The sequence below is a fragment of the Acanthaster planci genome, linkage group LG14, assembly GCF_054643075.1.
Source record: "Acanthaster planci isolate LZ-2023a linkage group LG14, COTS_SCS, whole genome shotgun sequence".
Taxonomy (NCBI): domain Eukaryota; kingdom Metazoa; phylum Echinodermata; class Asteroidea; order Valvatida; family Acanthasteridae; genus Acanthaster; species Acanthaster planci.
Genome location: NC_141790.1, coordinates 10,825,195 through 10,843,143, shown reverse-complemented (window position 1 = coordinate 10,843,143; position 17,949 = coordinate 10,825,195). Strand labels below are relative to the sequence as shown.

Sequence of the window (17,949 nt, the reverse complement as noted above, 5' to 3'; positions counted from 1 at the left end):
GATAATGGATAATTTTGACGTTTATTTTAAAGGCGGGGAGGGGGCCAACTGTTCATGGGGGGGAGGGGAGGCATGGCCACTTTGGGTCCCCACCCACTTGGCGACGGGCAGGAAAAAAGTCTTTCAACATTTCCATTTGTAAAACCAAAATAAAATAAATAAATAAATACCAGTGAGTAAATAGATAAACAGCCATCAGTACGGTGATCTACATGTATGTATTCATGTAGGGCCAATGTTTTCCTTACAATCAACATATACGGCACTTTCTGTGACCATTCTTGGTGAAAAATATTGCAATCTTGCGGCTGGGCTCACACTGACAATGCATGAACAGAATTACAAACAAAATGGAAGCTCTCAGCATATAACAACAGGAAGGGAAATGAGAAACTAACAAAAGTATCTCTAACGTCCGCAGACTTGGCTGCTTGCGTCCAAAACGTTTTAAAACTCCAGCATCACCATGAAGGAAAAATCTTGTGAAATGAATCTGTCGTTATCCTGCAAGCTGAGTTTCTAACCAGCTACTTGCGAGCCTGCCCAATGGCTTGATAAAATTTGATTACCGAGAAGCCTCGGAGCTTGTTCACTGGCAAGGAGGGGGGGGGACACACGAGGCATGTCTCCCAAATGCTATCAGCTGGGGCTTAATCGTTTACCTTCATTCAATTAGCGGTAATGGGGATGTCTCGAGAAGCCCCGGGTACGTTGGACAGCTTCCAACGCAGACAGTAGCGGGTCCCACGCGTCCGCAGCAGGTCCCAAGTGTCCGTTATTGACAGACGCCGTGGCAATTGTCATCCAATTTGATTACCATGGTGGGTTGGTGGACCCTAGAGGAGACAACTTTGGACCAATCAATGGCCGACTGTGTATACAACGTTGCAAATTGGAGATACCCAAGATTGTTTTTCTTTTTTTTTTTTTTTGGCCTGTTGGTTTGTCTCATGATGGCAAATTATACTATGTTTTTCATTCCATGAATGTCTAGACAGTGATTTGATTGGCCGTCAACATGAGCAGTGAAGAAATATCCGTGGGTTACCGGAGAGTACTGAAGTAAATACGTCAGGCGCACAATTATGAGGGTAAAAGGCATTAGCGCCAGAACCAACATGTGAACCCGCGTGCGCGAACTCCATTTATTTGCACTTCTCTTCCTGGTTCAAATGGCGTCACGCTTGGGTACTCTATTGGCTTTTGGAACAAACAAGTGAGGGAGCTTTGTTGCCCGGCAACGACGTCCTTCAGGGCCCACACATCTTGTACATGTGTTTATAAACCTGATGCCTTTACAACAGATCTATAGGGCCTGCACTTTCTTTGTACCAGTTACATTCCTCCATACCCATGGCGGGTAAAACTGAAGGTATTGCTGGCCGTTAATATAAAAGCGATAGTTGCTAAGCGTCAATATAATCTCACGCAGGTACCAAAGTAACAAACAGTAAACACTTCTACGAAAGACTGAAGGAAAGTAAGAACCTTGCAAAATAGAGGGGTGAGTGTGTATTTTGAGGTAAAAACTCCATCACCAACCAAGGGCGATTCTTCTGCAAACTCCGGTCATCAAGCATTAGGCTATGCTGGAGGGGTCAACGCAAAAACACATGCAGCTTGCCATCCTTCCCTGCCGACGCTTCACATTAAAAATAGACATGCGGTGAATTATTGATGGCAGCGAGGGATGCGGGTGGGGGGGGGGAACGACACACTGTCACCGACCAAAATAGAAGGTGCTATCAGCTGGAGAGAATCCCACCAGCATGCGACAGGAGTAACAAGCATGTCACTTGAAATACATTTATTCCACAATCTAAAGTCTCACTCTCCTGTTCGGCGCTGTACTTCAGGTTTTTGTTTCTTTCTTCTTTTTTTTTCAGAGAGCTTTGCATGACTTCAATTTCACTCAAAAGAGTGTTTTTTTTTAAAATGGGCGGAGCATCCCACCCCCTTGCCTCATGGTGAGGTTAATCAGTTTAAGGGGAACACTGTCATTAATTATGCCTTGTCATCATGGACTGAGCACGATATCAGTGTACAGAGTGGCTGCTACCCGTACAGCTGGGCACACAAACCTCCATTACCATGGGCTTGCAACCCCCCCCAGCCATTTGCCAACCCCAATATCAATTCAGGAATATATCATCATAATGTCACTGAAACGTACTAGACAAAGCTGCCCCTACTGTCGAAATAATTAAGTGACATACCATATGTGTGACTTAGCAGAAATGGATTACAGTTTTGATTGCGTTACTGTAAAAAGGTTGGACATATACAAATAAACCACTAACACGTCTTCTCTTTTTAAGTCTGTTTGGAACATATCACCCGAAAAGCAACTGCTTATTTCCCAACCATCCCATGTCCAATTTGACAAGACAGTGTTGTCATCGAGACCATCACAAGACCAGACACAAGACGATGCGCAAGACCATGCGCAAGACCAGTCACAAGCACCAGGGTGAACAATGACAAAGGAATGCTTTGGTTGCAGTTCATTTGAATAGCTTGTGACTTCAATTCAGACTGGAGTTCTTGTGTTGGTCTTGTGCTAGTCTCATGTGGTCTTGTGAAGGTCTTAAGTGGTCTTGACTCTAAGCAATGATGTAAGTGAGAAGAGCATAAATTCCCCTTGGGAAGTAAGACACAACAACGCAGTACGAATGAAAAAAAGAAGAAAAAAAAAAGGAGTCAACGCACTATACTCCCTCTCGCTGTTGCTCGATATGTTTGTTCACGCAAAGCTAATATACTTCAATGCACACATTCTGTTCCAAGTGAGGAAACCTCTCAGAAACTGTGTATTTCTAGGATTTGCCGGTGAACAATGTGAACTAATTATCACACAACAAGCGCCCTGAAGCAAGACTACAAATGCCGCATTCCACACCAAAAAAGCTTGGCAACCAATTGCAACAGCTGTTTACTTGATGGGGCCGTCGCTAGGCAACGGATGGAGCACAGATGTTGCCTCACCCATTATGGTATTATTCCCAGCAGACAATGGCCGAGATAGAAGCCATTCAGCGACGAGGAATACCCTTTAAAGAAAAACCTCAGAGTGGTCCGACGTAAGGGAATATGAGGGAAACGGCAATAAATGAGTGACACAGGCTCTCACCAAAAAGAACAGGTGTTGCTGATTGCTAAATACATGTATATTCAGAGGAACTTTGGGTGTGGTTCGTGGAGTGATATTCCAAGAGAACAATGGTGGGTGTTTCAACGATGACAAATGAACAGTGCGGCACCATAAAATAACATTACACACACACATAAATCAATTCCAGTGTCAGACGAGTAATATTTTGCAGCCAGCTGCTGTATTCAAACAAGCAGTTTCGCAGCTTGAAAATTTACAATGTAATCATGGATGACCGAGGAAAGTACATGTACATGTGCCAATTTCCGTAACAGGAAACTCTTTCATATTCACAAGGTCAAAATGCCACATAATACAGGCCACACGGTATTTGGAGCATTGAGTGAAGACAGCACGAGTGTGCACTTAAAATTATCACTGGTAAAAGCACTTTTCTTCACTGGGAATTTCCTCTTTTGAAAAAAAATACGTGGTGCTTCAAAATGCTGACAAAGTCTGCATGTTCAGTTGGTTTTTTTCTCAGGCTTCCCCGAGCTTAACCCAATTACAGAAAGTCTCATGAAAATTCTCTCCTTCAGTTGGAATTTGACGTCTGCAACAATGTCGAAAACTCGGTTACATTGACTTAATACTGTTTATCGTTCGTCGGGGAGGGGGGGAGGGGAGCGTAATACCAGGTTGGTTAATGGATTTGCGCCCATAATCCAACTAGCCCTGATTAAATAGTGAGGATGTTAATATCATGTGATGTTAAGTGCGGGCAGTCCTGATGTAATCTAATTGTGAAGCATCTTAAAAGGGGGGGGTTTAGCGGTATCATCTGATGCAAGAGGGAGGGGGAGTCCAGTATGGATACAAGGGACCGGCCGGTAATCCCGTCGTTAGTGCAGACTTGGGGAATGCGGGACACTCGGTCTGGTAGGTGATCGCGGACAAGCTTGACAACAATAACAACACCCTGATTGCTGTTTGTGTCGCCTGCGTACACATTTTATGGATCTGGAACTCGGGGGATTTTGCGGCTGGCCGGGTACCGATCGCATCCAATAAAACACCCCTCCCCACCGAAAATCGAGTTAGGCTCGGAGTTCGGACTCAACGCGGAGTCCTCCTTTGTGCACCAGACCGACAGGAGTTGAAACACGAATGCCACAGTGGTGGTATAACGAGGTTAAAACAAATCCACCGGGAGAGTAAGACGACGGCAACGACGAAAGCAAAAAAAACTTTGGCTGCCGGGGAGTCTGCCGGCGGAGGCGCAGATAGGGGGAGCCCTGCCTTCCAACACACTAGCGGGGGCTGCGAAATCTAATTTGAGCCTCTCTCAGGGCCTTCTCCTTCGCCCTCCTTCTCAGTGGGATTAGGATGGTCCCAGAAGGCAATCGGGCATCTATTAAAACCACCGACTGGAAGGCATAATTTCATTACGGGTATAATTCCAAACACGGTTGAAACAGGGCATGAAAACCCCATGAAGCTTGCGGCACGAACTTAAATACTCTGAAAAAAAAAAGAAGAAAAAGCGAAACGAAAAGAAAAGCGTTTTGATACTATTCAGTGAATGATATAACACCTGAACTGTTTGTGATTCCTCCCAGTGCCTTGTGGGACCAAATATTTCCTTTGAGGTAGCTGTGATGGTAGCGCATATTATGCATTGTGGCTAGGGGCACAGTGTGCGATATCGGTATTCTGAGGGAGACACTCAAGATAAGCCGTTAACCTGATGGAGCGAACATTGCTTGTAATGATATCCCTTTAATGTTTGGAGCATTTTCTGCAAACTAATGGGCTTAGGATAGTTTGCAGCATTGAGGCATACAGAGCCGACTGACGGTAACGCAGCAGGGAAAAGAAAGAACCAGGTGAACAAGACAGAATGCACAATGATGACTCCACATGTAAAGAAATGCGGGTGAAAAAAACGCAGGCATTTGGAGTGAAGAAATCAGCTTGGCATAAACGGCGTCAGAAGAATCGACAACAATTTAGGTGACATGCAGAACAGAATCAATCCTGCACTGAGGTCATAAAACATTTGTAAAAATCTCATTCGAAAGAAATTAGACAATGAAATTATAGTTTGGAAATTTTTCAACACCTTTGGTGGAAACGTATCAAATTTTTCTTGAGACACTGTGGGGGGAATATTTTGATTTTGTTCTCACCTAAATTTTGATCAGCTAATGCAACGGGACAAAGAGCGGTCAAGAAATACTGATTTTGTGACTTTTGTGATTATTACTGTGATGTATAAGATGGTATTGAAGGCATGACTTGTGATAGATTTGCAAAAGACTCGAGTTGGACCCAGTGGTACTGCTGTAACATTCCAACAGGCCACCTGGCCCACCGTTTCTTGCACTGCACTTGCAGTGACGACCAATTACAGACAACTGAAAGTCAGCGAGGTAAGGAGAAACTCCATCCCGTTGCCACCGGGCCGAGGAAGTGCGGCAGCAGAGATGAGGGCTGGACAGGTGAATAATAACAACAGTGGACTTTCCGTCACACTGAGGCAGACAGAAGGCATGCCTGCGGGACAGTAACACTAGATTCAGTTTAAAAAAATAATACCAAACTATCAGGCAACTCTGCGTGCTGTGAGATGAAGTCACAATGCAGGGAATCTGGCAGTGGAAAAAGAAGCTTGCGGGGAACAAACTCAAGATGGGATATCTTACCAAAATAAAGGGCAAATGTATGAGGAGACCTCTGTTTTAAAAGACAAATTGAAGATCTGGCCCAACGTGTCAATTTCAGAGATTACACCACTTCTTTTTCCAGAAAATTGTTAAGTGGTAGGGTACTGCCCCCTTCAGACTGTCATTCACTTGTCTGCTTGGCTACAGAAGAATTCCACGATTGACGACCTGTGGAAAGATTAAACTGAAATGACACGACCTGCTTCAGTGCATTGAAAAGTCTACTGAACGTTGGGAAAACTGAAAGCACATTCAATTATCCAGTGCAACCTCTACTCTCCGTCAGATGGGAGAATGGGACTGACTCCTTGCTGAAAAATTACAAACCGTCCTGAGTGTCTTTGAGAACATGACCACAAGTCCCCCTCCCCATCGGTCCCTGAATCCTGCCTTGTACATGTACATGTATGCAATTCTGTAACATATGACACGCAATTAGGAAATTGCAAGTTTTTAAAATGTATCTTACGCGTGGGGGGGGGAGAGAAGCAGTCACAGAGACTTTTCAATCTTTTGCTGTCCCCCCCTCGGGAAATGAGATACGTTTCCTGTAGACTCCAAGGTTTTGAATGACTTAATGGAGCATGTGGGGGAAATCCTTTTAGCATGAATTTGACTTTCGTCTCTCCATTTGTGGCACCATTTGTGTCGATTACGTCGAGCACACTTCAAGTGGAACTGGTTGGAGGAAGAAAAAACCAAAATGCATCCGGATATACGGCAAGGCGAGAGAGGGGCCATTCTGTGCCTTGGGACAAGGACTTGGGGGGAAATATCAGATGTCATATTTCCTGGTCGAAGATCTCCGAGTTTACCGTCTGCCATTGGGATTTTGCCACAAGATGCATTTACATGATAGAAATCTCTCCCCCCCAAGAAAAAATGACTAAGGGAAAAAGCCAAATAAAAGTGGAATTTAAGACAGCTTGATGCAATATTTTTTTGGGGGGGGGGTCGGTGTGGGAGGAGTGAAATGAAATAACTAAAATGAAAATCCGTGACTTACATTTTTGTTCACACTTTTACAAGCCGAAGTGTTGAATCCAACACAAGTTAACATCTGTGCTGTCAGTGACCACTCTTTGAAAATTTGCATCCAACCCATTTAAATGTTATAGCCAGCATTTTAATTAGGAATTCAAAAATTTAAGTGCTAATTCAAGGTTTGTTTTACCTCAAAATTATCAAATCAGCATTTAAAACATTGAGGTAACAGTTCAAATGCTGGATTTAAGATTCAAAACGTTGGATTTCAAATGTCAACTATCAAATTCACTACTTTCAATGAGTAGTCATTGACTCTACACATGTACCATAAGTGTAGGATCCAGTACTTCAGTTTTCAGCTTGTAAGAGCATGTACACATCTGATTAATTTATGCATGAAAAAAACTGCAGCCCAGAGTGATCATTAAAAAGAAAAGAAACTTTCTCTGTTTCCTATTCCTGATTGGAATATCCTCCATTGTGTTTATGTCGCTGTAGCCATGGCAATTGAGCCAATGCCATTGATGACCATCACGTCTGATGACAGGACGATCCGTCCAGCTTTACCCTGTCAATGCATTCAGTCCCTAAGCACTACGAAAATTAATTTTGATTTTATCTACGGGCTACGTGAAAAAAAAAAAACGTACCATCTACTGGCACATGTACATCTGAGATGCCCAGCGGAGAGGTTTCTAAGATTTGCTTCAGAGGAAAGTTTATGAGTTGAGACCGACAGCACTTGCTGTGCGAAATATAAGAGATTCCAAATAAAGAAAAAAAGTAAAATAAAAAACCAAACCAGTTCCGATCAATTCTGATCAGAGACAGTTCATAAAAATCTTGGGGTCCGTCCTTGCCCAACTCATAAGCTGAATTGGTGGAGAACTTTCTGCGAGCAATAAAGTGAAGGCAATAATGCACGATCGAGCCTCATTTTACCACACAGGCTGGTACCAAAACTAGCCAAAAAAGCAGGGGTGACACGTTAGATGTAACAGGCTGATGACTACCCGTACACCGCGCCAAAATGATCTTTCCCTGATCAATGCATCACGCTCAAATTTACCCTGGTCATGAAAACATGTCCCGGTGGATGGAGTGCTGTTCCTTCAAAGATATTGGCAGGCGGCTGCAACCACTTTCCATAGATGTGTGTTACTCCAAGCCGCTGCCGGTTGATTCGGACACAGCTCATCTCAATCTGAATCTACAACCCACAGTAGGGTCTCGGCTTTCAGACACAGGAAATACATGGGGCCACGGCAACATCAGACATAGCCGTAGGTCTGGAAGCCTGTTTTGACATGGATACTGAGCCAGTGGTTAGGCCGGTTTTGTCCGTGCCATCTCCGAGAGGAGCTCAACTTTATTTAAACATCGACATGCCCACTAACAAGCAACGCATTCCATCCATGAGCTCACTGGAGAAGTGGGCCATTCAGATTTCAAAAGGAAGGGAGGCTTTTTTGGGCATACTAAACCGGAGCAGATTACCGGTCCAAATGTTGCAGGATGTTTGCAAACTCTCTCAGATTCCTGACTGCCATGTTCCTCAGCATAATCAATTTGCCAAGCAAGTCTCTGCTAAGAAATAGGTGAAGTGTCCATCACCGCACTGGGAGAGATTCACTCTCCTTCTGGACGCAGCCTTAATCCCTTGGCATTTTGGCCATATTTCCTCAAGGTGCTAGTAAATTTCCTGCACAACAACGAGACACCAAATATGAAGTCTCTGTTTCACTGCTCTACGGTGTTAGATTTCTACTGTCTCAGAGGATAGAAGTTTAGAAGGTTTCCTATGTTTGTTCTCGCTTCTCTAATCAGAACAGTTCAATTCTTCACAGCGATGGCGTGATCTTGTTCAATGTACTTTTGAAGTTCAAATGGTAGACAAAAACACAGAAAACTTGTATTTAGGCATCAGGGGACTGTACAAATTAATTACAAATAATTGACAACCACTGCTACATTGCTCAGCCGTGAACATGCTTTTCAAAAAGTGCATCATTGATATCATCTTTCTTTCTTTCCTCCTCATATCACAGATGGCCAAGATTTATGGGAAATAAGAAACGGGGCTCTTCTCCCGTGTTTGCCCAGCAACGGTCCGCCGAGGTATCTCCGAGGAACATTGGGACAATCGCCGGCGATGTGGGGCCGCATTCCTGCCGCGCGTCGGGGGTCCCGTCACCACGGTTACCCGGCATCGGCGCAATCACACGAAGTGTTGGAGATATATCACTTGATGTTTTCCCTCTTTAAAAAAATCCTCTCTCCCTGGCCTATTGGGGATTGGAGCCATTATGGAAACACTCAGGAATGTCAAATTTTGATAAACGTCGACGACTTGCCCATTCGAAACCCTAAAAGGCAAAAAAAATTTAAAATCCTCCATCCTCTCAATCAAGATTTCACAGCATCCAACATCAATTATTTTCTCGTCTCTTTTTTTAGGGGGGGGGGTTTAGTAGTATTCTTCAACTTTGTTTTTCCTGACTTCAAGACTGCTTTACTTTAAAATCTTGGTTCAACTTTGTTCTCCCTGATTTTATGACAGCCTTATTTCAAAAGTTTTGCTCCACCTTGATCCCCTCCTATTCCTGATTTCAAGAGAATGTGTTTTAAAAAAATGCATGTTCAACACTTTTCTGATTCTTGAACAGTTTTTATCTAAACTTTTTTTTTCAAATGTGAGGTTTTTTACAACGGGATTGGAAGGTTATGCAGGGAATAGGGGGTGTTCCTGTCTGGTTGACAGCGGTGGTAACATCTGTCATTTTTTTGGCAAGTCCAAGTCAAGTCACAAGTCAAAAACTGACAGTTACAAGTCAAGTCACCAGTCACAAAAATAGCGCCTTGAGTCCAAGTCAAGTCACAAGTCAAAAACTGACAGTTACAAGTCAAGTCACCAGTCACAAAAATAGCGCCTTGAGTCCAAGTCAAGTCACAAGTCAAAAACTGACAGTTACAAGTCAAGTCACCAGTCACAGAAATAGCGCCTTGAGTCCAAGTCAAGTCACAAGTCAAAAACTGACAGTCACAAGTCAAGTCACCAGTCACAGAAATAGCGCCTTGAGTCCAAGTCAAGTCACAAGTCAAAAACTGACAGTCACAAGTCAAGTCACCAGTCACAGAAATAGCGCCTTGAGTCCAAGTCAAGTCACAAGTCAAAAACTGACAGTTACAAGTCAAGTCACCAGTCACAGAAATAGCGCCTTGAGTCCAAGTCAAGTGACTTGAGTCTACAACTCTGCCGGTTGAGGAGAAAATTATCCTGGTGAATCTCTAACGCTGAGCAGTGAAAAGGAGCCCAGAGGGGATCGATGCCTGCAGATGTTTCACCTGACACGTCACTACTTCCAAATTTCCCATCAAAACCATTATTTGAAATTATTTCAAAAACTTACAGTGCTGTTTGCAGGTTTGTCAACCATGCAGCATGTTGGGTTGGTGTGGACGCAGAAACAGTTGCATTCTCTTTCTACATGTACATGTATATTTGCCACTTGATCTACACAGACACGCCCACCCCGTACATACTGTATGTACAGTATACTTGTGGGGTATTTCCTTTGTTCTGGTGTACAAAACTCCCACACAACACGGAAAAAATTTCAAATCACTGCCATTTCAACCAAATTCAGTTTCCTGGGTTGAAATTTCGACTGTATGTCCCTTATATAAAACACTTCAATTTGCGACACATGAATGGCACTTGAAAATTCCTCCTTTTTAAGTAAATTTGAAATATCTATTTCATGAAATTCTTGTGGGGAACCATTTTAGTACCCCACAAGGATCAAAACTGGCCTTGTGGGGTACCTTCCATTGTTCCGGTACCCCACAAGGCACCATGTACAAGCGCACAAATACATGTACAGTTTTTAACAAAGAGAGTATGTACATGTATGTATGTTACACATGAAAAGGGGGTAAGACTGAATGGTTGGGCATTATAACAAAATTTAAAGATGGAATCAGCTGAGAACCTTTCATAAACAAAATGCAAATATTCATCAATTTGGTGATCTGGCTGGCAAACTGTTTTTCTCTATCTAAATAATGTTTATCTGCACCGAGTGAGCACTGTGCAGATGCCCGGGGCTCTGTACAACGCGCATACTCTCATGCAATCTAATTTGCCGGTTTTGCGCAGCACGTTTGCTTTTATTGGCAAGACCCAGATCATTATGAATTTCTTTATCCAGCTTTGATGACCTCATGATCAAATCATTTCTACCAGTCCATTCATACCCGTACCAAGTCACATATCTGTGGATCATACGACGAAGGGTAGTATTTTCTGTTTTGGGGGAAATACCTTCTGAAACCCTATTAACGCGTCTTTTTTAACCTCGTGGGAGGGGGGGTTGGAAGTGGGAGAAGATGAACTCCGCCTCCACAGGACTGTCCAAAGAAAAATTCACATTTATTCATAAATATGTATAACATCACTCTTAGTGCAACAGCTAACTTGCAATCGGATCTGACAAAGGGGTTTTTTTTTTAATCGTGGGGCTCCTGCAGGTAGTCCCAGCAAGGGTGTTTGCCCATCTGTATACATGTACGTGGATGAAACTGTGGCACTTGGGGAGAACGGCACATGTCCCATTAAAAATTGAAGTAAAATTGGAGGAACTGTGTGGGAAGAGGAAAGGATGGGGCTTCGCTCGAACCTCGTCTGGGGTTCAATGCCAGGAGTGCATTTCAACGGTCAATGTCCATGCTGACATGTACAATGGTTACGTTGATCATGTACACAACCATTGATTTCATGTCTCGGCGCTGATTGCGCACGTATTGCCCACGCACTTTCTACTTGACAACCGAGAGAGAGGAAAAGCTTTGAGCCGCAGATCTACAGAGTGCATTCCAGCGCACTCAGAAGTCATCCCACAGGCCTTATCAAAATACCCACGCCAACCTACAAAAGGTCAAGGGCACGTATCTCTATGTATGTTTCTTCTTCGTCAAAGCATCCACAGCCTCCCAATTCACATTATCAACTTTAACAGTTCATAGCAGGCTGTCATAAAAGGGGACAATCTATACAGTAGATCCATTTTTCACCATAGAATTACCCTGGGTTTTATTAAAACTGGACTATTAAAAACCCCTGAGCTTTGGTCTAAGAACTTTCTGTGAAGCAATAATTTCTTAACTGTTTTCAGGTAGAATTTAAACGGTGCCAAACTTTGGGGAAAAGGGAAACTCATTTTATTCAGAGCTTGAATCAAAATCTGAGTTAGAAGTCATCAGAGCCACTTTTGAGTAACAGGTATTTAAGACAACCTTGCACCATACAAATCAGTGGAGACCATTGTAGCGACTCCATTGATGGAGCGACTCTACTGAAGCCGTGGATGATTTGCATAAGAGTTTATTCCAGATGCACCAGCAAATAAAGGCAGTACAGCCTGTGTCACTCTCTCATTTTTTTCTCACTGACTTCGGACGTGGTGGTCGCTTCAAACTCCAGCGTGTACCTACAGCGTGCTGATATTGTCACATCGCCGTGGTGGTCCATTTGGCAGTAGTATACAGCTAAGGGTAAGCCACGGAGACGTGGCCCATTAGTGACTCGTATCCTCTTCATAATAATTATTCATTGTAATTGATTTATTTGATTAATTAAAGAAAGTGCGCGAAACTGCGTAGAATCCCAGGTGGATCATTTTTTCTTCTTTTTCGTTATTTACATAATGCTTTCGGCATAAGTCTGCCAAAACCTGACCCTCTACTTCTGGGCAAAGCAGCCCTTTCTGTATACCAAGTATTATTCTAGTTTAAGGCTAGGCCATTTAAAAATAGCTTGACTACACCATCAACATTCAGGATGCCACAATGAGTGATACATGTACATCGAAACACAGAGCTACGCTCACTCTTTTCATGCAAACCAAAACAAACTTAATTGCTGACCAAAACAACAAAAAACAAAGGCCTTGTGACTCATTTTCACCGAGCGGGCCACATTTATTTCTTGTGAAAGAACGGAGTTTCTCCAAGGAAAGACTCGACTATGAAACAGTTTAAGAAGTGCACTGGCCCTTTTTTCTCCCGTTGATCCGTGTTCCTATTGGGTAACCGGCCGCCTGCCGCCACCTGAGAAATTCGAGTGAGAGAAGCAAAGGCAGACTATCCCTGGCAAATGCAAAAGCTTCCTGCCAGTGGAATTCAATACAAGTATTTGTCTTTTTTTTTTCTCCCCCTTGAGATGTTTGCACAATCTAGTCGCCACTGAAGCTCTTGGGATGAAGCATTTTTGACGGGAATGTGAGCAGCAGAACTCAGAGCACGCCATGTTTTTTTCTCTGTCAGCCTGGGCCTTTTGAACGCGATTTCTTCGGCAACAAACTCAAAGAAGCTAAGAGGGTAAGCACTAATTCAATCAGCAACTTTCTGCCGCTAAAATTCAATCAGAGGGTGACCCAACTCACACGACAGAATAAGAATTTCCTAAGAATTTTCTAAGTGGGCGACAGTCTCGAATGTGCACGTTTTCGACGCGCAGTTCAGAACACTGTCAGTGAAGTTCAGTTGACTTTATGTCCTCTTTTCAAAATTTCAACATACAACCTTCCTGTTTTGTTTGTTGGGTGCAATTTATGTCACTGCACTTACTAAAATAGACTGACATATTGATTGATCCACCAGGTCAACAGGAAAGAACATGTTCAATAAGGCACAATTTTCTCTGTACACGTTACCGATTTCCGTCTAATTGCATACGCTGTTTGCATCACCCTCAAAACAAAAGAAAAAAAACCAAAAAAACACATTTATCAATGTCAAGGAAGTTGAGCTGGGAATGCATTCTCAAATTATATTGACATAGAAAACTTGGTTTAGCTATCCCTTCCAACTATCTCCATTGAGAATGCCTTTAATTCATCACTCCATTTCTAATGTCAACCTCTCCACAAATATTGGCCAAGTGGTCCATCACCATTACTGGTACTGGCCTTACCTGTGGATGTACATTTTCACTCTAACCTCCTTTAAACTAGACGGAGAAAACTGATTAAAGAAAAAAAAAAGAGGGGAGAAAATGGCCTAGATATGCATGGGAAAACTCACCTATAAAGAGATTGCTGCCCAGGGCGAGATATCGTTCCTCTACAATAAACGCAGTTGTCACCGGCTGGTTTGAGACGGCCTGTCCGTACGATGAGTCACAGGCATCAAAGCCTTCCAGGTCGACGCGGAAAGCCTGCATGCTGAAGGAAGTGCCCGGCACAAACCTGGAGAAAGAACGACAAAAGACCACAAAATCAATTGGCTAATGTCTTCCTTTTTGCAGTGAGCAAAAATGTAAACTGCTCCTGCGAAAGGTGACTGATATCTTCCTCTCTTTTCCTCAACAGGGGGCTTTTGGGGTTGTTTTTCTACTTTCAATCTGGTAAAAAAAAAAACAGAAGTTGCACGGTTTACACGCACATCTCATAATACGGTCGATGCAACAGTAGTCAAACAATATAAAAAGGTGACAACTGATTGTCCAAATCAGAGCTATACACATGTACAGCTGACACCCTCTCAGTGATTTCTAAAGTTGCTGCCAAATCTGACGCGACCCATCGTCCTCCTTTATATGTACCTGCCTGTCTACATAGGTCTTTTGAGGAAGGCATCAAAGTGGTCACTGGCTTGTTTCCAACGTGCGACCCATGCCGACAATACCTGGCCGTACGCCTGCTATGGAAGTCTGCCAAACAGGTCAAGCAAAAAGACACGAAGGTGTGATCATGTCGTCTGCATTGCTAGGCAACAAAGAACCCTCGAGTGAATTACTAAAAGAGATTATTCCTTTGCTGTCAAAACTGCCTCGCGATCATTCAACAATCAAATAGGATCAATCAGCTACAGTAACATTTTTGTTAACATTTCAGATTTCCCAGTGCAGTCACAGAAATTCCCCCGTTGCTTGCATCCACATCCATTAACCTTGATGAAAGGAGACATGTTGGTTCTCCATCGGCCGACGTGTAATCAACGGGTCTGTTCCCGAGTCATGTCCGGATTGCTGTTGGGCTGATTCCTTCATGCTGAGCTTCATTTACATCACTGCCATCATTAATTGTGAAGACTGGGGACCAACACCGGCTGGGTACCGAGAGAGAATATCTCAATCTCTTCAGACATGAAAAAAAATCTCCACCGTCGCTGATCTCTCACAGCTAAAAGGTAGGAGTCTGATGTAACATTTGTCACCCTTTTTTTGGGGGGGGGCTTCATGTCCAGCGGGGTAAAATGTAAAGTCACTTGGCCTAGAAAGTGTGTGAAGGTGGACTAGCCAAGTGGGAAATCTTTCGATGGCTGTTTCTTGGTTCCGTCAAAAGTCAGGCCTGCTGGATCAAAATTTTTGCCCAAGAGGGTTGGGTTACAGGAACTGCATTCATGTCTACCATCGCAAGTAACAAGGGAGTGCTCTTGCATATTCCACTCTCCCCATCCCAAAAGTTTGGGGGTGTTACAGACCCCCTCCCCCAAGGCACCCCTCTTTCTGTCCTGTGGGCTTGTCAGCATGTCAACACAATTCACTCGTACAATTCTTTTGTGACAGATGTGTTTTCGGAGCATCAGCACTGATTATTATGCTCAGGGCAGCAACGGCTTTTGTTGAAAAGTGCAAAATATGCACGGGATCGACTTTGAGGCATGGAGGATGACGGATTTGTACAACTTTCAAGTTTGAGTAGATCACTGATTTGCTTAATATATGCTCTGCACAAGGAAGAATTTCTTCTTCAGACTCGAAGGCAAATCTTTATTGGTTTGAACTGTAATGATCCCATGCCTAGATTGAAAGCACTAGAAGCTAACTGAAGCAAAAGAATTGACAAGACTTTCACTTGCCTGCCAGATAACGATCCGAGATAGGGCTTCAGAAGTACTTACAACAGTGTTGTACTTACAAGCCAGTAGCTTGACAGTAACACAGTGAAAGCACTGCAGAGTTGAATAAACATTTCTTTCGTAAAATTTTGCAGTGGAATATTTACTGAGGCGAAAAGAATCAAAGTCCCAGCTAATGGATTTCTTGTAGCAGATCATACAGATTACAGATTGTCATTAGCAAGCGGGCAGCGTTGATGTGGACTGTTGTCTTGAAAACATTTCCATAAATGGCTTGTCATCATGATTGTCATAAACAGTACAGTAGCATTAATGAAGGGGCATTGACCAGAGATTCTGAGACACAGGGAAAGGTTATTACATCGGGGGAAATAACTGGGATTCAAAGCAAACAAAAAATATTGTACAGAGAAGTCCCCAATCAAGATGGAGTCTTTCAACAACAGCAGTGGTTTGTAGTGTGACTGCCTGAGGAGCAACTGCATGAAAGTGATTTTCAACAGAATGTGCACAAACTCATAGCATTGCCACACAAGAGACACTTGTACATGTACATTGTACATCCTTAGCACTGGCGAAGGACAAAAAAATGTCTCTAAAAAAACATTATGCAGTGTCAGTGTTAAGGGTGTAGTTGCGTGGCGACAACTTCTGTCAAAGTAAAGCATTTTGCATGACAGGAAAAAAAATGTGTACAGAGCAGAGACAGCGCCAAAGTGTTAGCACAAGCGATAATTTGCATTCAACATGTTTCTTACTGCTGTGGGCATGGTTATGCACAGCATGTAAAATAACAACCTTGGTATTAACTGCTGACTCGCTTTGTGTGATCCGATGACAAATATCGGGCTCAGCCTACACTTTGCTCGCCGAGTCCCCTACGTTTGACACCAAGCAAATTTGCCGCGGGTCCTCTTCTGTTCTTGCGACAAGGTTCGATTGCAGTTTTACAGCAAATTTACATGATTCGAGCCCCTGGGGAGAACCATGGTCTAATATCGGTGGGAGGGGGAGGAACTGGATAGCCCAATGCGATGGGTAACAGGATCGCTGGATACAAAGGGCATTTGATGGGGGCTGACTTTGATGAGAAGGGGACTTGTGAGGTACGGGAGGGAATAAATGTCTTTGAAAGAGTGTCAAAGCCAAACTACGAGCCAAGTTGAACCTCTGGGGAAATTAGCAACTACACAGGGGAAAGCAAAGAGAGGATGTGTCAGACAGGGTACAAATGCAATAACATTTTGTTTGAGCCAAGAAAACAGTTTTAAGAATGTACGCCTTGAGGACAAGACTACAAGTGAATAGAATTACATGTAAAACATGTAGAAACAACTTTTAAGGTGTAAACTGTTTTGTATCAGTGTCAGTCAAAAAGAGTTGGTTTCCTCAGTTTGTTAATGAATTATCTATGCAAGGCTTACAAAGCTCTGGAATTTTCCTTTTAATTTTTACTACCATGAGAGGTTTTTGGAGACAACATAGAATGAGGGGCAGCTGACGTGTGTCTTGAACACCTGACACACTTGTGAGTACTTTCCCTGAATTTTCTTAAGTGGGTGCATTCATGGGGGTGGGGCTAAACAGGTATATGGGAGGAGGAAGTTCCCTCGAAAAGCGCAACACTGACAGCAGCAAATTTGTCATGGCACAGAAAGCAACTTGTTATGGAGCAAAATACCACACTGGCCAGAAGCAGCTTTATACTGCTTGTGAACACTTCTACACTGAGTGACATGTACACTCGGCACAAATTAGAAAGTAAAACTGCCCAGGGACATTACCTACTCCATGAAACTTGGCCTGGGCGACTATTGCTTACCTAGACAAGTCCCCAATCATATTAGAAAAATTGAAAACTTGTTCATAATCTGTTGACAAGTCTGCACGCATGAAATCTTGAATTCAAAGCTTGTCAGGCAGAGAGCTACTGTACCAGGATGTCCTCCTGTGTATTCAATTTTCTGTCTGCCGTGCACGTATGCACAATTAAACGCGTACACGTACGCACGCTCCATGTCAATGTCAGATGCATCAACTGTGCTCTGGCATTTCCCAGTACACACAACCGACTCATAAAAGGCTGGATACAATGCCGGCACTAAAATTAATTCCGTCTTTTGGGCTCTGAGACAGGGAGAAACGGGGAGAAGGAGAAAAGAGCGAACGGTGTCACTTCACGGACAAAAGATGAAACTGGATATCTCTCGGTCTCCATTCAAACTCCTGGAGGTTCGTGCAAATGTTATTCTTGCGCGATGTGAACTCTGCTGTTTGTGCAGC

At 43.3% G+C, this 17,949-nt stretch overlaps 1 protein-coding gene across 1 annotated transcript in view; it reads right to left on the bottom strand.

Moving 5' to 3' along the window:
* LOC110981031 (uncharacterized) overlaps positions 1–17,949 on the bottom strand; it is a 61,150-nt gene that overhangs the window by 27,488 nt on the left and 15,713 nt on the right. Inside the window, exon 4 of the mRNA XM_022238182.2 lies at positions 13,888–14,051. Within this exon, the coding sequence (XP_022093874.2) occupies positions 13,888–14,051 (164 nt within the window). The remainder of the gene's footprint in view (positions 1–13,887; positions 14,052–17,949) is intronic.